Source organism: Takifugu rubripes, chromosome 15, assembly GCF_901000725.2.
Source record: "Takifugu rubripes chromosome 15, fTakRub1.2, whole genome shotgun sequence".
Taxonomy (NCBI): Eukaryota; Metazoa; Chordata; class Actinopteri; order Tetraodontiformes; family Tetraodontidae; genus Takifugu; species Takifugu rubripes.
In genome coordinates this window covers 991,475-1,011,812 of record NC_042299.1, presented here as the reverse complement: position 1 = coordinate 1,011,812, position 20,338 = coordinate 991,475, and the positions used below count along the sequence as shown (strand labels likewise).

Sequence of the window (20,338 nt, the reverse complement as noted above, 5' to 3'; positions counted from 1 at the left end):
AAGTCTGAATGCCTATGCCAGTGCCAATGGGTTGAAGCAGGATTGCCACAACGAAGTCGAATAATGAGTCAGGGTCAGCTGGTTCACGGTCCAATGATGGTTTATTGATGATTCACAATTCACCATGCATGAGAGGTAGCCCGGGCTAAGTCTGAAAACTAGCAAGAAATCTCCAGCTTTTATACAATTTGGAGCCTGGGTTTACTCCTCCCCGGGCTCCTCCTTCTCATTATGCAATTTTTCCCGTTTTCCACCTTTATGTATTTTTTATCATTCATTATCAGACGGCTAGATGTACTTTTCATGTTTTTGTTTAAAAAAAATACAGACCAATCTCTTGTTCAAACCTGACTCAACCTCTTGTCCTCTTGCCACCGGCCTTTGAGGACTCCCCATGTCCCTTATCAACTATTTTCAGGCCATTAACAACTATAGTTCTGGCCAGTAGTAAGACATAATGGCAAACTATTTACAATAGTACAGAAAGGAACAGCCACATTGATTAGGGCACTTAGTCTGGAATATTATTGGATCACGTACACTACAATCATTCAGATGTTCCTTCCAGCATCGCACTGAACATGCTTTTTAAACAGGCTCTTTTAGACACCTCTTTACCCCTTTTACTACACTAGTTTGTGAGTGGTTTGTTTTAACATTAAGTGGGCTGTCTCGTCTGATGTCACGTTTTCACTCGAAACCCCTCATCCCTATTTAAGCAGCACCTTCTGGTCTTTCGTAGCTCTCACCTTGTAGGGTCCTTGGTTGACTCCATGTAAGACTGCTTGGTGCCTGTTTGCCTTTTTTTCACCCGGATTAGTTTTTCTGGATTATGATACCTTGGTTCTGTCTTCCTTTTGCCATTCTGGATCCACACTCCGTACGACCTTTCACCTGGCTGTATTTTTAAGTGTTTCAACATGTCACCCTATCTTAAGGCAACAGCTAACGCAATTTTTTCAAGTGTTTGGGGGACAAAAGCAAATACCGAGCATATTGATAATAAGCCAATACCCATTTTGTTTAAAAAAAACAACAAAAATCCAGGCCTTGATTTAATAGGGAAAGGACATCAAAACTTTCCTGATGAGGAATTCCTCTTTTGCCTTTAATGCCAGTAAACTGCAAGGCAAATAAGCAGTGGCCAATGATTTGAAAAACTGTAAACTATGTCTTATGCTTAGATCCTTTTGATCTTTGTTTAGTTGTGATGAGAGGGAGCTTTAATGAGCATTATCGTCAAAGGCAAAAGCATATACCAGCACATTGAACTGTGGGAAAAGGTTAAAAAGTAATTCAAATGTAAGCATTTCAACTAACAGGTAATTAGCGGCTTTATCTTGATGCTTATTTTGGGTTAATATTCCTTATTCCTTCAATGTTTGTAAATTCATTCATTCTATCTTTCCACTGTACAGAAAATGCAGGTCCAAGAAAGCTCACTCTTAGTCATTCCCAACAACTTTGCCGCTAATCTTTGGCATGTTGTCAATGATCCAGACATCCCTGCCATTGTATGGGACAGCCAGGGTGAGGTTATCATTATAGATAAGTATAGTATTGAGAAGCAGGTCCTGTCTCCCAGTAACAGCACCTTGAACAGTTGCCATGCTTTTGGTACTATGTCTTTCTTAAGTTTTATCCGTAAGCTTTATGCATACGGCTTCAAAAAAGCTCCATATCCACCTGCAATTCAGCCAAACATTTATCAGTTTTTCAATCCTAACTTCAGAAAAATAATCCAGAACTTCTTTCACTTGTGAGTCGAAGTGCTCACCAAGTATCGGAGAATCACAAGTCTGACCCGAGAGCCCAATTTCTGCCTAAAGACAGGACTGAAAAAAAGATGTATGTATCCAATGTGAAGGATGGTGAAGAAAACTTTGCAGGAAGGTTAGTGTCAAGATTGAAAATGTATGTAAAGTGTCAACAATCACCTTCTGTGTGTGATGTGATATTTTTGCATGATTTTGCAGGAGACAAGTTACATCAGCGGCCAATCAAGCCCGTTTCCTCATCATGACACCAGAAATCCACGGGAAGCAACAAAGGAGGAGGGCCCTCCTAGAGTCTACAATAGTACTCCAAGTACCTCAAGCAAAACTATTTTTACAAGCTTAGTCCCATATTCAACTCCTGGGCGGTCTCCCAACCTGAACGCAGAGTTCCTACTATGGTCTACCGTTCCTGGCCACTTTGTCCCAGGTGAGCACCAAGTTTGCCTTCCTGTCTGCATTTTTGGGTACATTTGTTGTATTATCAGTCGTATTTTTAGACCTGATCAGTGTTTTTCTGTATGATAACTACATTTTAGATCTCAAACTTTGTTTTACTATATGCATTTTTCTTCTCCTTTAAGCTCTTTGTTGGTACCGGCAGGATCCCATAGCTCCAGGTTTCTGCACTTTTTACCAGGTTGGTGAATTTGAATCAATATAATCTGCAGTTGTTAGATGAAAACATGGTTAATCGCAGCCTCTATGTATATAGACGGGTCCATAAATATAGGGACATCGACACGGTTCTCATCATTTTGCCTCTAAAAACCACAAAATCTGCTGTTGTTACATGAATACATGGTTAATTCTACTCTTATAAAATAATTCAACATTAACCCTAACCCTTTTTTTAGATGGGATGTCCAGGCAACACAGTTCCACCTATGTATCCCATAGAGCCAGTTACTTCATTTGCGCAGAAGATGCCCCGTTCATCCACGAGTGTTTTAAAGATGAATCCACTGAATCGTCCCTGTGCAGTATCACAACATATCTCTATCATTAGCGGTGACGGAGTAGCCTCCATCTGTCCTCCAATCAGTACTGTCGCTGAAGCTGGAGAAAACGTTCAGAATACAACCACAGAGAAATGATAAAATCAGTAGAGTTCATTAATGTAGTTTTATTAAAGCATTTATCTCTGCTCATTCTCAAAAGAGTATGTCCCTGAACTGTTGCCCTCAACCTGTCCGGCAAATTCCGAGTCTTAATTTCAGCCCTCAGGTCAGGTGGAGTCGAAAGCCTGGACCTTTTTGCCATCTGTCAGGAATGACTAAATAAAGTTTTAAAGCTGTAAGTAAATGGTTGTTTGAATGCTCTCTCTCTCTGGTTGCCTTGTGATCTGCTGGCAACTTGTCCCGGGCGCACCCTGCCTCCACCAGAGAACTGTTCCATCTCAAAGTTTTCAACCTGCCAAATACATTCCAAGTTTCCCAGAAGTGAACTTGCTCTGCCTTATTTTATAAAGTGGTTCAGGCAGGACCTTTCTAGACTTAAGATGATGAGGTATTCCACGACTTCAAAACTATCCAAGAGGCTTCTTTAGTTCTAAATAACTGGTAGGAACCTCAGAGCAAGATGCTGTGTGCATTTACTGAACGCTGACATTAGTGGTTGGTGGTAATTTGCATTATTACAGGGTCACGATGATCACGATGTTGGGTGTGAGTGACTATGAAACTTTCCTGGGAGGGAATCTATCGCCTCATTCAGCAATCACTACTCTTGATTAGGTACCTGTAAAATGTGTCAAATAAGAGGGGAAAAAAATAGATTAACTGCTAAAAATAGAAATTGTTGAGAGTGGACGGATCCTCAGCCTGAGTGAACTGCATCATATTTGCCCCAAAAGCAGCAGACACTGGAATGTGCCTGAGCAAATGCAGCTATAATCAGAGAGCCTCTCAATTCCCATGGTCCATGACATCTCTACAGGGGATAAATGGACCAACCATGATCAGCAAACTGGATCTAAAATGTCGATACCATCAGGTATGACTCATACCTGAGCCAAGAGGTACCCGCACAGTCACCCTTAGCATGAAGGCGTCATCTTTGCTGTTTCCTCCTACAAGCAACAATACCAGCATGACATTGCAACAGCACTGACTGACACTGAGGGGGTTGAGAACATTTCTATGACAACATTGTTCACTGCCCAGACCGGGAAACACACAATTGGCTTCATGCAATCATGAAGAGGTGTGAGCTGTGGGCTGGCATCAAAGAAACACCACGGTCATGGCACCAATTTGTAAGATTTGGAAACTTCATGCAAGGACTTAAAAGAAGCCAGATTGATGGTCAGTAGCTTTAATAACAAAACACCAATGCAAAAATGGGCATGTAAACAAACAGGTCGCAACGTACCATTTAAGCAAAAATCTGGTAGGTCTCCTTTTTTACCTGTCCTGGGGAGTGGTTTTACAGCTTAGGTGCACATCCTGGGTATGAGTAAGGCCAAATGAACCAATGGAAGATATGGTGAGGAGAAAGATTTGGCCTGTTGTGGCCAATCAGTATTTGTATTTCCCCAACCGACCATGGGGGCATTTGTAGATGCCACTATGTGCTGCTACTCTACCATGAATCTGTGTTTGTGCATGAATATGGATGTCGTGCAGTCATTTGTGGCTGTTGAAGGAAGTTTGGGGGATGGCTATTGCTTCTTTAGGTCCCATTGCAAATTTGGCTGCTTTGATTGGGCCCCAATGCCAATGTATGGAAATGGCAATAAACAGCGAGGTCAAAATGAGTGCAGCGAGTAAGCAGGGGGGTTGTAAAATAACTGTGACACAGAGTACCAGAAGATTGTTCATACTCAAAAAGTTGCCCAAAGTTTATTACAGTTACAAATAATATAATACAAGAATATGAGAACCGTTTGATAATAGTGACACAATAGTGATCATTCTTCAGTCAGAAAAGCTCCTAAAGGTGGCCTCAGCAGAGGAAACCCTCATTTTAATCTCCAACAGAGCAGAAGAATCACCAGCTTTTGTTCATCACACGTTCTTCACCTCGTTTTGGCTGCTGGGCTTTTCCTCATGGACATTGTTCAAGTCGTGAAACATAAAACAATGTAAAAGAACGTCGGACTCAGATGATCTGGATCATGCCTCATGTGCTCCTGAAAAGAATTTGGTTATTTTTTCGACAACTAGTTGCAGATATTTTGTCTTTGAACGTTCTGACAATTTACCCATAATTCCATGGGGACATTACTGGACAACGTTACTCTTAATGGCAGTTTCCCCTTTTAATGGGATTAAATTAATGTTAACCTTTAGAACCAGTCCCCTAAATATAGTTTCATTGTTTGTTATTGGGCCAGCAGCACAGCGGAACTCGAGTGTTTTAGTCTATAATAATAACAACACCACCACCACCAACAATAATATGAGAAATTTGCAGCTGAATCTCCCCTCTGACATGAATTGACGGTAGCAGTCGTGTTGTAGCGTGTTTTCTATCGCACCTTAGTAACGTCATGTTTTGTGCGGGTGGAGTTATTATGGATCTGCCCCTCGATGGATTCACTTTTTCCCGAAGATGAAGCTTCAGTAAGGGGACTCCGAGGCGACCAGAGGTGTTTCCTGTGACCACGCAACACCGTGACCAACCTCAAATGTGGTTGTTTGCTGGACAGCAAGCAACATTCAGAAACCGGCACAGATCAAAGGAATCGTCTCTTAAAGTCACTTTTTATTCACTACGCCACCCTCGTGGGTCACATGCTTCTTCACTTCCTCGTATTTTGCTGTCTGTGACAAATCTCCGGGGACTGTAACCAATGGCAACGCAGCTATAGTGCACGCGCGCTCGCGTCGGGTTACACCAATTAGCCTCCTCGATTTCGCGCCTCCACTTGGAGACGGACTTCCGGCTTCCGGTCCGAGTAGCCAACATAGCATACTTTGTTTACGTCGCGCCGCTCGCTGACAGCTGTGGCCGCGCACCGGGGTGCCCGCGGGTCTGAGCCGGTCGCCACCACCACACGAGCGGCAGCTCGGCGTGCTGATGTCGAGAGAGGAGGAGGTTTTTGCTGAGTGAAGGGGAGCCACTAGATGTCTGAAGGAGGATGAACTCCAACATCGGTCGGGTTCTCGCCATCCCCGCCGCCTCTGTCACCAACTCTGCCACCTCTTCTTCCCCGAGCTCTGCATGTGGATTCTGGCGTCGCAGCAGGTCAGTCGGGGTTTTCCGACCCCCATGAGTGTGGGCACATCGTGGGGCTCGTCTGGGTCCCCACCTTTACAGAGGCCTGTTGGAGGGAGCGCATCAGGCCTGCCAGGCTAGCGTTAGCTTGTGCTAGCTCGCAGGGACCCAGCTTCCTGGAAGGCCCAGCCAGTGGCCAGTAGTGACTGATGCCGCGGGCTTTAGAAGGTCACTATTCGCTTGTCAAATGCTGTCAGATGTCGGTGTGTGTGTGGAGACTTAAAACATGCGTAACTCTGCCCTGATGATGAGTTGGGACGGATGATTGTAGCAGTGACCCAAGCGAGCGACCATGTCCTGTTTACTTAAGACTTAATAGTTCATCTGCTGTTGTTAAAGATAAACTGTCAGGATAATTACGCGGCCCGTTTGAACTCCTCAGCCATTCCTTCTCTATTCATTCATTCATGAAAGATGTCAGGGCCACCTGAGCCGCCTTGGCTCTTATATTGAAGCTGTATTAATGCTTACTTATGTTTTAGATCATGTTACATTTGTAGCTGACACTCGGTTCACCTGCTTTGCTCAGGTCTGCATTAATTACAGTTTATAATTAAGTTCTTCATTTCAACATACGATCTCCTGCCCCTGTAGTTTATTCTAAAGTTAAAGCATAGCGCTCGATTATTGTAACGGTCACTATAAATACACATAAAAGAAAGGAAAAAGGCATCAGAGACGAACAACGAGGGACCTTGAAGGACTGCGAGGTAGGGATTCTTGGTACGCTATGAGACCATTTGCTCAACCAATCCGTGTCTGCAGCACCTTTTAGTGTCTGAAGGTACCAGGAACCAGGCCCGTTTCCTCGGCTTGGTTGTACAGGTGCGGAGCAGCCTCCAGTCCCCAACACCATCGGAAGCCAATGACCTCCTGATGACGCCGAGCCCGTCTGTGGTTTCATCTTGGAGGCTTCCACGTGTGTTAGGGGGCGGCAAAAGGTCCGAGAGAAGATGGAGGGTTAGGAGGGGAAAAGGACCGTGCAATTGATGCTAGTTCTGTAGACACCACAGGTCAAACACTACCTGGACAGACATATTCTATACGTGTCGATTCATCTCCGCCTGGGTTCCACTCACACTCTTGAAGGGTGGGAGAACAATGACTGTTTCTGTCTGGCAGGCAGTTAATCTGGTAGAGGATCCCATGACTTCGATTTAGAGTTAGGAGAGAGGCCCAGCCCACTGGTCAGCTCACTGGTCAGCTCACTGGTCAGCCCACTGGTCAGCTCACTGGTCAGCTCACTGGTCAGCTCACTGGTCAGCTCACTGGTCAGCCCACTGGTCAGCCCACTGGTTATATACTGTATATAGGTACAGGGTTTGGCAGTTGCCACTAGTTGATGCCCATCACATGACCAGTGTAAGACTGAAATTAGAGCGTGTTTCCTGTACTCAGTGTGTGTGTGTGTGTGTGTGTGTGTGTGTGTGTGTCCTCTCTGTCTACAGAGACGATTGCGTCACCTCCGGAGCATTGCTGCCAGGAACATTTTGAACAAGAATGGATCCCCGCTGCTGGACACGTTCTTCACCCTGCACCTGTGTGTAGGAGACTGCATATCTCGAGGTGTGTCAGCGGTCCCACCGCCACCGTCACACACCCCCTCTGGGTTCGTTAGTGGAGGAGACATCGTATCGTTTGTGATCGCTGACTCTCAGCTGAGCCGCTCGCCGCTCTAACCCGATTATTCTAAATCTGATCTAGAAAACCTTGATTTATTTTTTCTGCCTCGGGGGAACATTTAATCCACTTGTTTGTGCATCTGTCTGCCCTTTTAATCACCATTTGTTTCTGTCATTTTAGATTTTTACAAGAGTGAAGTCATCCGAGACTCGCTGGTAAGTTGATGTATGTGCTGCTCTGGACAGAACCCGTCACAATTGACCTCTTCCTTCTCCTGGAACATGTGGATCACCTGCAAAATGCTTCTGTTACCAGTGTTCTGTTCTCATTTATTATCCACCCCTCGCATCTACAGTTGTAATAAACGTATGTGAACCTTTGGGATGACCTGGATTTCTGCTTAAATTGGTCAGAAAGTATCTTCAGATCCTCATCAAAGTCCCATCACCAGACTAATACAGCACAGAAATGACCCGTTTTTCTGGAACCCACCATGTGAACGTCCCAGTGGAGGCTGGAAACGTGTGAGGCCCATGCTAGTGACTCCTCCAAGAGCTAACTGCAGCCAGCCGAGCTGGAGTCCACAAACCAGCTCTCAGAAGATCTTCCCTCAAGAATCGTCGACCCGTGTGAAGCTGGGAAGGCTTCCAAAGTGCAAAAATGAGTCCCCAAGTTCCTCCAGACAGTCTGCCAAGAAACCTTAAGACCAATCTGTCTGCAAACTGCCAGCTCAGCAGAGGCCTTGGAGGGGCAACGGGACAAGGACCCGAAGCAGTGGACGGAAACCCAGCAGCTTCAACAGAGGAAAACCCAGCCTTCTGGAGCGGCCCCAGTCAGAGTCCTGACCTCAACCCCGCTGAGGTGCTGGGCCATGGCCTCCCAGAGGGCCATTCACACCAGACCATCCAGGAATACGGTGGAACTGAAACACTTTGGGACAGAGGAATGGTTCTGAAAGTCCTCCTGACCGGCTGTGCAGGTCTGAGCTGCATCTACAGGAGACGTTTGGTTGAGGTTTCCTGCTGCCAAAGGAGGTCGACCAGTTGTTACCCGCAGAGGCTCTCACACGTTTCCAGCCTCACCTGGAGGTGCGTTTCCATAAAAACGGGTCATTTCTGTGCTGCATTAGTCTGGTGATGGGACTTGGATGAAGATCTGAAGCTACTTCTGACCAATTTATGCAGAAATCAGGTCATCCCAAAGGTTCTCTTGCAGTTATCATATCCTAAAGGTCTCTGTCAGTTCAGCCCAACCTTTGACCTAAAGTGGCTGCAGGCCTGAGACCTTGTTCTGCTGAGCTGGGCTCTCAGTCCTGGAGGAGCTGGCGCCTCTCCTCCACACTGAGACCACGGAGCCCTGCTGGGATCTCCCTCTGCTCCTTATCCTCCGTTCTCTGAGACCCTTCCTGGTTCTGCTGACAACATTTTCAGCCGGCTCATCCGTCCGTTCTGCTGACTCCACAGTGCGGCTGGAGAACTGTCCCGCTCACTTTGTTCCTGTAGCTTCTCCTTCGACGAGCGTGAAGAGGACGGTGAAGTCTTCCTCCATTAGCATTAGAGTCCATAAAGGCCTTCACACGTGGGGACGCTCATTAAGGTCCTGTAAGAACAGAATGAAGCCCAACAGAGGCCAGAATGGTAGCAGAACGTTTTTGCTAGAGGTGAGGAAATCCTTTGACGTTGCCCACACTCTGGTCCCCTGCTGTGTCACCGTCGGCCCCACCAGCCACCTGAGGTCCGTGTTCCAGCTCTCATCTTTGTTCCCTTTTCTGGCTGGCAGAACCCAACCTGGAGGAGCCTCGACTTTGGCATGCTACCAGACCTTTGGACAGTCAGCGTCCTGCTTGTTGTTAGAATCTGGGGAGGACAGGAGGAGCAGTACACGCTACTTTAGAGTGGAAGGTCAATTTCGATGGGCTCAGATACACAGGACAGCAGGTCAGCACTTGTGCAACTGTCAGATTTGAAGAGGAAGTGAAATCTCTGAGTGGGAGCTCAACTGTCTCCTGCCTAATTCTGTCACAGATTCGATACAGGAATCCAAATGAGATCATATTTGGACTGAATGACGGCTACTATGCAGCTGGACTTTGATCAGAAGGTACAAGTTTGGCTCCATTTTCCAGAACATTAGCATCAGAGTGGATGGCTGTCTTGCTAATCTTGCTATCTTGAGCTTTATCTGCATCATTTGTTGAATCTCTTTTGGCTTCTGTTTTGCTGTTCCAGGATCAGTTGGCTGCAAAGGAAAAACGGTTCCCTTCAAGTGACCAGAGTTCGGTCAGGAACTCCTACAGTGTTTTCTCTTGCTCAGGTGAGGAATTGTGTCTTCTGACTGTTTCTCCACTCAGGAACCCTGATGCTGTCACACGTGTACCAAGCAGAGGACCTTTCTGTGTGTGGAGCTTGTTTTCATGTCTAGGTGCCTTAAGATCCCCTTAGTAAATGATTGTTTCAGTTGCTTTTCTGGCTTCTTGTGTCTGTAAGATTAGGTTCAATCCTCCAGGAGGAGGTCTTTCATCATGTCACAGGTCATTTCTACCACCATATCTCAGTTGTCTCCTTGATCAACCCACTTATCCTGACAGCTAACTTGTGTATAGTAAGCAGACAGGCAGGCAGGCAGGCACGTGTGTTTATGAGCCTTTATATTGGAACGATTCCGTGTTGAATGTTGCTGCTGTTCTCTAAACGGTCTGTCGGTGGACTCGGCAGATCCACAGTCACACTGTAGTCTTCTCCTAAACACATGACAACCTTCTTGTTCCTTCAGTCCTTACATAAGGTGCATCAATTGACAAAAGTCAGGGTCACACAGAAATCCAGAGGAAACGGGAGCATCTTTGTCCAATAGGTGGCGCCACAGGAACGCTTTTCTTTCTGGAATCTCCTCTTGCGTCGACACCAATGAATTTAATGTAGTCTACGGTGGATGTGTAGAAGCGGTGAAACTGTCTGGCATTCTTATGGAAACGAGAGCCATCTGGGACAGGAATGTTGACGGACTGAGCTGCTTTAATTTGCTCATTAATAGGTGGTGGATGCTGCCGTCAGCAAGAGTTAAACTGACTTTAACCGGGGCCACAGCTGCCACCACGTGGGGAAAGTTCACTCTGAATACGTCCAAACATCCTCTTTAGGAACCAACTAGATTTTACCTGAAAAAGACTAAAATCGAGCTGAAATGCAGCGATGCCTCTCAGAGGCTGCCAGCTCGGCACATGCTGCCATTTCTACGCGCTGTGCTTTTGGGAAGGGCCGTCCCAGCTGATCTTCTCCATCAACACTGCTGCTTCAGTTCACACTCTTCTCTGCTGCTGTCCCGCTTTGAAGGAGAAGAAGGAGGAATGTACGGTGTTGGTGGATGCTGGCCATTGGTCACATTCCTGTTTGTCTGTGAAGGTGTGTCTAATGATGATGATGGTGCAGGTGATGCGTGCTCCTTAGCCCACACATCTGAGATAGACGAGAGGAAGATCTGCAATCAGCCAGGTCTTGTGTCTGTGCACAGATCCTCAGTCAGATCTGAGACTCGGCGTAACTCCCAGGATCACGTTATCTGCCTCTTGGACGGTTGCTGAAAGCCGTTAATGCCTCCCAACAGACTCGGGTTCCTATTGTTAAAGTCTCCCTTTATTCATCTTCTTCTATCAGGCCCAGTCCACTGATCAGGTCTCTCGATACACGACGGCCTGCTGAGCAGCAACGACTCGGTTCTAGCAGGTTCTCTCTCCACAGCAATAAAAACGTCCGAGTTACAGAACTTTCACTAAACAAACGTTGTTCTGCACTTTTGTCGTGATGAGAGTTGCTCCTCTGTGTAACCTGTGAGATATTAGGATGATATTTAAGAGTCTGGATTATTTGTCTGAAAAACTGGAAATTGTGGGAGCGGCTGTCTGGGACTAGAGCCCATTTTGTGACTGTCCAGCAGGTCCCATGGACTCAGAGTTGGAATGGTGGGTTGCTGCCTGACTGGTGTTGATAAGATCATGATGTCCTCAGCTGGCGCCAGTATAGATGAAAGGGAGGCGTCTGCATCGGCTGTGGGGCCGCCATTAGTGTGGGGAACAGCGTGGCTGAGGGGACCTGGGCCGGGACCTGGGACGGGACCGGGCCGGGACCTGGGCCGGGACCTGGGCCGGGACCCGGGACCTGGGCCGGGACCCGGGCCCTGAACCGGCCCCTTAATGTTGATGTTTCACCTGTAACATTACTGCTGCTCTCATTACTGTTGTCTTTCCCTTCATTATTTACACGAGCTGTCAGTTCCTCTCAGCTCCGTCAGTTCCTCTCAGCTCCGTCAGTTCCTCTCAGCTCTGTCAGTTCCTCTCCACTCATGGATCCACTAAGGGATCCACTCATGGATCCACTCATGGATCCACTCATGGATCCATAAGGGATCCACTAAGGGATCCACTAATGGACACATATCACCCTGATTGTCCCTGAAGAGTCTTTGTGTCCCCTCACGTCTGCAGACTCCACACAGCACAACGAGCCATCAAGCAGACCCAGTCACGGTGCAGAAATTGGGAAGGAGATCGAGGAGAAGCTGCTGACGGACAGCCACGTGCACCGGCCGGGTGAGTCCACCTCCCCACCCCTCCTGGCTCCCTAGCTAATGAGCAGCACCGGCCGGGTGAGTCCACCTCCCCACCTCCTCCTGGCTCCCTAGCTAATGAGCAGCACCGGCCGGGTGAGTCCACCTCCCCACCTCCTCCTGGCTCCCTAGCTAATGAGCAGCACCGGCCGGGTGAGTCCACCTCCCCACCTCCTCCTGGCTCCCTAGCTAATGAGCAGCACCGGCCGGGTGAGTCCACCTCCCCACCTCCTCCTGGCTCCCTAGCTAATGAGCAGCACCGGCCGGGTGTGCTCCCTAGCTAATGAGCAGCACCGGCCGGGTGAGTCCACCTCCCCACCTCCTCCTGGCTCCCTAGCTAATGAGCAGCACCGGCCGGGTGAGTCCACCTCCCCACCTCCTCCTGGCTCCCTAGCTAATGAGCAGCACCGGCCGGGTGAGTCCACCTCCCCACCTCCTCCTGCTCCCTAGCTAATGAGCAGCACCGGCCGGGTGAGTCCACCTCCCCACCTCCTCCTGCTCCCTAGCTAATGAGCAGCACGGCCGGGTGAGTCCACCTCCCCCCTCCTCCTGGCTCCCTAGCTAATGAGCAGCACCGGCCGGGTGAGTCCACCTCCCCACCTCCTCCTGGCTCCCTAGCTAATGAGCAGCACCGGCCGGGTGAGTCCACCTCCCCACCTCCTCCTGGCTCCCTAGCTAATGAGCAGCACCGGCCGGGTGAGTCCACCTCCCCACCTCCTCCTGGCTCCCTAGCTAATGAGCAGCAGCGATTGTTTCTAGACTAACACCCAATGCTGTGAGGTATTTAGCACACAGCAGAAATCAGAGGAGGCCTGCTGGAGATTCCAGCCCGTTAGCCCGTTAGCCCGTTAGCCCGTTAGCCCCGGGCACCAGCACGGAGGGCTTCCGCTGCTACTTAGTTTGGCTCCTCTCCACTTTGGCTTCCTTCTAGCTTTATACCCCCCGTGAGCACCACACAGACGCATCGCTAACATGTTTGGAGCCGCACGGCTGTGAAAGCCCGTCTCAGGTCCCGGCTTTATTGTAAACATGAAACGCGTCCTGTCGGCTGTGCTGCTCTGCCGTACTTGGGCCAGTCTCAAGTCCAGTTCAGGTAGCGTCGGGGTTAAAGCCGGCCGGGTGGGTGGGAGACCTCTGCGTCCTGTCTGCTCAGGGCTCCCTAATGAATCTAAAGGTTCCGTTTGTTCATAAATCACCCAATTTGCTGATGACACAGCTGTCCTTCCCTCCTCTTAGATCGCCTCCCGTGACTTCCCTCAGAACGCCGGGGCTCCGCTCTGTCACCACAAAGGCTCTTTCACAGACCTGGCTTTGATACTTCCCCCCTCCCTCGCTGGAACATTTCTTAAATCCCTTGTCCCAAATCTTATCAGCTATTAAACCACATAATCCTCGTCCCCTCCTCGGTAGCCTGGTTCTAAATGGACTATTGTGTCTCTGTGAGGCTGTCCAGTCCTCAGCCTACGTCCCAGCAGCATCAATCACGGGGTGGAGGGCACGTCCTCCTCACAGCCTCGCCCACACCCGTTCTTGCCCCCACCACGAACGCTGCCTATTTACTCAGCTGACCCGCCGCTGCTTGATGTTCCGTGGGAGCACAATAGGCCCGTTAAGGCTGCGGTTGCACGTGCGCGCCGCAGCAGCACTGGGACCCGCTGGTCCGCAGCGCGCGGCGAAAGTGTCGGATCCTTCGTGCCAAAGCCAGAACGCAGCGAAAAAAACATCCTCGCGCGATAAGGTGGAGCGATGGTGGCGTTATCTCCCCTCCTGCCTACATGTGTCACACTCTTTGATGTCCCGAACCTGCGCTTGCTTTGATCCGTCCCGTGATCACTATCTAAGGGTATTTGGGAGATGCCGCTCGCGCACATTCCTTCCTCATACTCCTCCGCACGTGCACCTTTCTTTGCTCCTTGTTGCCCCGAGGCCGCAAACGACCCCGTGCGTTCAGGGTCAAAGGCCACGTAACCTCTGAAATGTCCTGTTCGCCTTTGAGGGGCCCGAGCGGAGGCGTCCCTGTAGGCGCTGCGTTGGAAACTTTGCCTTCACTCATCGGAAGTTGAGGTGCATCGTAACTAAACCAGCGACTTTAACCATCTACGTCACCGGTTTATGGTGGGGCGGGTGTTGCCTGGTCTTCCCTAGCATGCACGCTAATTGATAGGTGGGAGCTGCTAATGGCCAGTCTGGGTTTGGGCGTGTACGCGGAACATGGCAGCCCTGAACTGTTCTTTATTGTTTTTCCTCTATTGGGTGGCCTCGTCTGCTGCCGCAGGATCGTGACCTTTAGCCTCCGCAAAGCCTTTTTACCTTCTAGCGTCCCTTCGCTAACTGTAGGCTTGGAAGGTTAATAATTCTCTATTGAGTCCCTCTCACGCTGGATGATGACGATGGCTGTGCTCTCCTCATGTCTCACCCTGCGTGTGCTGGCAACAGAAGAAGGAGCGCGAGGCCATGCTGCTGCGTATCGCCATGATGCGGAGCGAGCTGCAGCGGCAGAGGAAGGCGCTCGGCCGGGAAATGGAGCTGCGGCAGAAGGAGAGGACTCAGCTCCAGAGGAAAGGTAAATCCTCTCCCTGTCCTGTCCTGGTCCTGCTCTGATGCAGGTCAGAGCCCTTGTTGCATGTGAAGAGTCACTAAATGTGTGTGTTTGATCACAGCCAGCATGGCCAGGGTGCTGCAGCAGGGTCCTGTGATGCTGCTACTGTTCTAAGCAGGAATGCCAGTCCTAATGCAGCCCATGTGCTCTCCTGAGGAACCGCTGCCTCTGCCTTTGGGGCCACGGCTGAGCTGCAGAACCAAAGGCAGGGCTGCAAGGGATCAGCAGAGGCTGTTTTATGGCTCCCTCTTTCATTTGTGGCTCTCTCTTTTGCTGAGTTCGACCCGTTCCAGCTCAAGGGTTGTTTGCTTTCCTGTAAAGTCGTAACTCAAAAGGCCCAAACAGCCGTTTGTGAGAGGGCGCCGATTCCGATAGAACGCTGATTGGTGAGAAGAGTCGCGCCAGATGCTCGCTCTCTCTCTCTCTCTCACACACACACACACAACACACACTTGGCATTACAGTGTGTGTGACTTGGTGTAGATGTGTTTGCTTTAGTGCTTTAACAGCGTCATCTCTGACCAGCTCACGGTGCGTCTGCTCGTGGTCGACACGCTAACGTGACCTCGGGGTTTGCTTCCAAAGACTTGGCAGCCGCTTTAACTCGTATCCGTGGATTTCTTGTGCAGTATCCTCAGGGCATCTCGCTCAAACTGCTAATCTTCAGTCTTCGTCACGCTCGTGAACGTGAGCTCTTCTCGTCTCTCACGTGGTCAAAAGGGAACATTAGGAAATAACACTTATCAGCCTGTTATTCTCAGGAAACTGGGCCTCTCTCCAAACAAGGGGCCCGCAAACCCCAAACACAGGCTCATGGGTCTGCAGGTGAACGTCTGCACGCACGCACGACAGGCAGATAACAGGAGCAGAAGGTTCACGTGCCCAATGCTAACGCTAATGCTAACGCTAATGCAGCACGAGAACGATCCCAGTGAGCCGGAGAATTCCACGAATGCCACTGAAACTGTAGCCTTGAGTAAGGCTCTGCTTCCTGCTGGTGTGCTACACACACACACACACACACACACACAGACATTAACACACCAGCACGGCTGCTTCTTTCTTCCTCTGATCTCCTTTAAGCCTTTCCTCTTGCTGCTTGGCTTGCTCTCATTTTCTACCTCTCCTATCACGGACGACATGAATCAGCTCTTTGAATGGCATGTGTTGTCTCCTCGGCAACGTCTCCATCTGTGATGCAGGCGAGGCCTGCACTAATAAATATCCCCGCTGAGCTCTGGAGTGTGACCAAAGCGGCTTCGATACGGAGCTTTGGGTGCCTGGAAGGTCTCATATTGAAGTCATCATTATTAGAGCTCTTTTACAGCATCGCACCTTTAGCCGTGACGCCATTGGCTCGGCTGCCACAATAAACAGGGCTCCAACGCCCTTCAGCGACGTCTATCCGTCCGTCCGTCCGTACAGGCCCTTCTCTCTCTGGGCTTCAGTATTCTGGGATGAACTGGATGACGGGCTGAGGCCAGGCTGAGCAGAAACGGCTTTGGGCGTCCAATAAAGGAAGGATGGCATTGGAGGGCCTCACGCTTCGGTGCCCTCGGAGCGCCTGGCGCTCCCTCTCATCTGTCTCTGATGGAGTTGGTGGAGTCGTTGATTTCCTCCATCTCTTCTGTCCGGTGACAGTTCAAGTGGAACCGGTGGAAAAGATGAAAGCAGACAGCAGCGACGTCCCTTTGATGCTTGTGAGGGTCTGGACGGAGAAGCCTTTAAGTTATTGAGACGTCAGGCCTCTTTATGTAATGTGTGCGTCTCCTCACAGCGCCTCACATGTTTCTGAGCGCATGTTTGCTCCCACAATAAAGGAAAACCTGCTTTTCCACTTAGTGGGGGGGGGGGGGGGGGATGTCTTCGTCCAGCCTTGAATCCATGCGCCGTCTTTGAAGTGATCAAGCATGTTTAGTTTTAAACGGCCTATTTCAATGATGGGATGCTCTGTTGGTGGGAAAAAGCTGCCAGTTATTTCAAAACCGTTGCTAACGAGATGTGAACGCAGTTTATTATCTCGAGCTTCGGTGTAGGTCGGCCCTCGTTTATGAGGCTGCGAGAACACGCATTCTTTTCCAAGCCCAAATTATGGGCTGTTTGTGGCTGCGTGGCGCTCACGTGGCTCTGCCAATCGCATTCATCAAATGTGTGATTTATTTACCGGCCGTCATCTGTGTTTACGGTCCCGGATCCTGCCGCTGGAACAAGGGTGTTTGGGTTCTGTGGTGTGAAAAGGAAACGTTCTGTGCTGGATCACAGGGCTGTTTGATGGTGCTGTGTGCTGGAGCGGAGCCAGGGGAGCACCTGGCAGCACACACCTGATCATTTCCTCTCTGCTCTCTCTGTCTCTGCCAGGGGAAGCCTTCTCCGCTCAGTACCAGAGCCTGAAGGAGGAGAACGAAGCCCTGTCCCAGATACAGAAGGAATGCACCGCCAAGAGGTTTGTTGGGCCTGTAATTAGCGGGCAGCATTTGTAGCAGCACACAGAGGAGGGGGGCAGACGGGAGTGGGGGCTGTGGAGGTGTGTGATCGTGTCCAGAGAGCTGCCCCCCCCCCCCGTCTGAGCCTGTGCCACAGTTGTGGTGTTTCTCATCTCCCCCCCGGCTCTGTGGGGAGCTGATGCCGGTACCGAGAGCGCCACCCTGGAAACACTTACGTTAGCCTGAGCGGTCCCGGGCTGAATCGGTATTCCAGGAACAGCGAGCGCCGTCTCTGTTGGCCACGGCGGGCCGGGACGGACGGCGAGCAGGAAATGAACACGGACATTTGCACATCTGCCTCGCATCTGCTGCTTGGAAACGGCCCTGTTTTAAAAAGGTTCTGGGTTATATTATCTGAAGGAAATGTCCCCACAGTCCGTGGCTGCATGTGTGTGTGTGTGCCACAGCTTAATGCCTTCTAATGCTGAACACACACTCTTAAAGGTGCCACTTTAGCAGCTCCACCTCTTCAGGTTCTGGTCTGAGCCGCTGATCACGGCTCATTCAGGCTCTGTGGCCTGGTTGTTGGTGCCAGCCCGGCGGGGTCTGAGTGGGTCAGAAGCTGCTGAGCCTCTGGGATGTCCACCTCCAGGGTCTCCAGACAATGGTCCCAAACAGGGAGGATACCAGCGGTTGCTTGGATGGAGATGGGGTCAGGGGAGAACGACAGCCTGGTTCAGATGATGGAGAGGCAGCAGGAACTTTAATAACCACGGAATGAAGAACACCCAGCAGGTGGAACCTTGGAGAAGACGGGCTGCAGCAGCAGCAGGAGACCAGATGGTGCCCCCCCACCGTCAGCTCGCCGCAGGAACCCGAGGCCTCACTGCCCTCCCCAAAGCTGGACCAGACTGTAGATATGAGTGGAGCATCGTGACACCTTGAGATGATTAACAGCAACTTGATTAAAACAGCCTTTTATTCATGGATAGCACAACTTTGGAGATATTAGCTAGTTAAAGGTCGTCGGGCCTGAACCTGTCTCCCATAATATAGAATAAACATCAAAATCCCACCAGATGATCATCCATCTTCTCAGCTGGAGCCCGTCCCTGCTGCCTGGCCGCGGCAGGGCGAACGACCCCGAGAGAGCGCTGAGCACCCCGCTCCCCGAGGACTCCGAGCCAGAACATCTAACCACTGCTCCCAGAGAGCTCAGCCTTTCCTATTGTGAAGAGTCAGGCGCGCCAAGTTCACCTCGGCTATCTCCGTGTGATGGACCAGATCCATCTGTTCCAGCCTGCCCAGAGCTCTGGAGCCCATTAGAGCGTTAGCATTTAGCGGACCCATGTAGCGTGTGTGACAGAGCTCTCCTTTATCTCCAGGTCAGTCCGCATCATCTGAACTACGCAGTTCAAGCTGGATCTCTTCTCTTTTATGACGTTCGGGCCGCGGTCTTGGCTGAGCGCTCCAGCTTTTGTCAGATTTGATTTGTTGGCTCATTTCTTCAGCAGGAGGGGGGGGCGTAGGGGTCTCCGCATGCTTAAATGCCACGAGGGGAAGCTTACAGTGCCCTCCCGTGATGATGGTGATGGAGATAAAAGTGGTGCTGCTAATAAACACTCTTTCTTCTCTGCCCTGCACTGGGGGAGGAGCAGACCTCTGGCGTTCTTCTGCCTCTGCTCTCCCCAGCTCCACTTGAGGCTGTGCCAGCGGCGCCTTGGAAGGTCTCACCTCTGTCCTCTCGTCTCGCAGGGAGCAGTTCCTCAAGGCTAATGCCCAGCTCACCTTCCGCTGTCGTCAGCTCCTCTACGAGCTCTCCTACATCTATCCCATTGATGTGGTGAGTCCGGGCTACCGTCCGGTCCTGCACAACACGTTTCTGTCGGCAGCCAACTGCAAAGAATTATCTGGTGTCAAACGTGGGGCTTTGATCCTGCACGCAGGATACACATAGTTGCAGAGCGGTTTTAGTGGACGCTATTTCTGCGTGACTGTTTGACATTTGGAACATGTCATACAAAGGAAGCGGTAACTACTACTAGCACCAGTGGACACGGAGCAGCCCTGACAGCGTTGTCGGTCCCCACAAGTCTGGTTATGTTAATGCAAAGCCTGTCCTTATCATCCACAGACCAATCAGGCGGATTACGTCATCTGTGGCGTGAGCTGCCAAAACTCGAAGACTTTCAAGGTAATAGCTCCAAAAGAGTGTGTGGTGTGTGGTCTCTCTCTGTGTCTCTGTGTGTGTGTGTGTCTCTGTGTCTGTCTGTGTGTGTGTGTGTGTGTTTATGAGACCTTCTGCGGCCTTCTGCCTATAAGTCTGTGTGTGTGTGTCTCGGTGTGGGTGTGGTCTTGGTGTGTGTGTCTCGGTGTGTGTGTGTGTGTCTTGGGTGGTGTGTGGTCTCGGTGTGTGTGGTGTGTGTGGTGTGTGTGTGTGTGTTTATGAGACCTTCTGCGGCCTTCTGCCTATAAGTCTGTGTGTGTGTGTGTGTTGGTGTGTGTGTGTGTGTGTTGGTGTGTGTGTGTGTGTGTTGGTGTGTGTGTCTCGGTGTGTGTGTGTGTGTATCGGTGTGTGTGGTGTGTGTTGTGTTCTGCGACCTTCTGCGACCTCCTGCCTATAAGGGTGCAGGAAGCCAATGCGGAGGTGGCGGTTGCATCTTCTTCTGGTTTAGCCCATGACTGACCCTGTTATCATTTGTGTGAGGTCTGTCCCAGGAAAAGTCTGATCAAGCCAGATCCGTCTGGATGCATGTGAGTTGGTCTCAACAGGCCTCCAGGGGAGGATGTTCCCCATTAGAGACCAGGGTCAGGGTTGGTTGAGCCCTAATCCTCTTCAGGTGAAAAGAGGAAAAGGGAAGCACTTTGTTGAGCCTATTTAGCTCTTTAAATGAAACTAAAACCTTTCCTGTCAGCTATGACGAGCTGAGGAGACGTCCACCTCTGCCACTTCCCCTCAGGTGGTTTGGGATTCATCCATCCGGTGACCTGTTGCTGGATTATTCCAGCATCTAATAGCACAGAAGCTCTCTGCAGACCTTTAGAGGAGATAAAAAGGGCTAAAGACATTAGCTTCACTGAGTTATAAAAAGGCT

General features: G+C 50.1%; 1 protein-coding gene and 2 long non-coding RNA genes across 3 annotated transcripts; all 3 read left to right on the top strand.

Moving 5' to 3' along the window:
* The first annotated feature begins 1,978 nt into the window (after positions 1-1,978).
* On the top strand, positions 1,979-3,060 carry LOC115252692 (uncharacterized). The gene is made up of 3 exons (XR_003891013.1): positions 1,979-2,205; positions 2,360-2,415; positions 2,633-3,060. It is a non-coding gene; the product is annotated as an uncharacterized lncRNA (long non-coding RNA).
* Positions 3,061-5,670: 2,610 nt separating this feature from the next.
* Positions 5,671-9,983, top strand: LOC101071987 (uncharacterized). The gene is made up of 6 exons (XR_003891011.1): positions 5,671-5,966; positions 7,445-7,562; positions 7,800-7,834; positions 9,399-9,556; positions 9,644-9,719; positions 9,848-9,983. It is a non-coding gene; the product is annotated as an uncharacterized lncRNA (long non-coding RNA).
* A 2,090-nt stretch (positions 9,984-12,073) lies between these two features.
* LOC115246510 (UV radiation resistance-associated gene protein-like) lies at positions 12,074-19,972 on the top strand. Its single transcript, XM_029848629.1, has 6 exons — positions 12,074-12,204; positions 14,658-14,784; positions 17,179-17,263; positions 18,999-19,086; positions 19,378-19,564; positions 19,962-19,972. The coding sequence occupies exons 2-6, from the start codon at positions 14,676-14,678 to the stop codon at positions 19,970-19,972; spliced, it is 480 nt and encodes a 159-aa protein (XP_029704489.1). The 5' UTR covers positions 12,074-12,204; positions 14,658-14,675.
* The last annotated feature ends 366 nt before the right edge of the window (positions 19,973-20,338 follow it).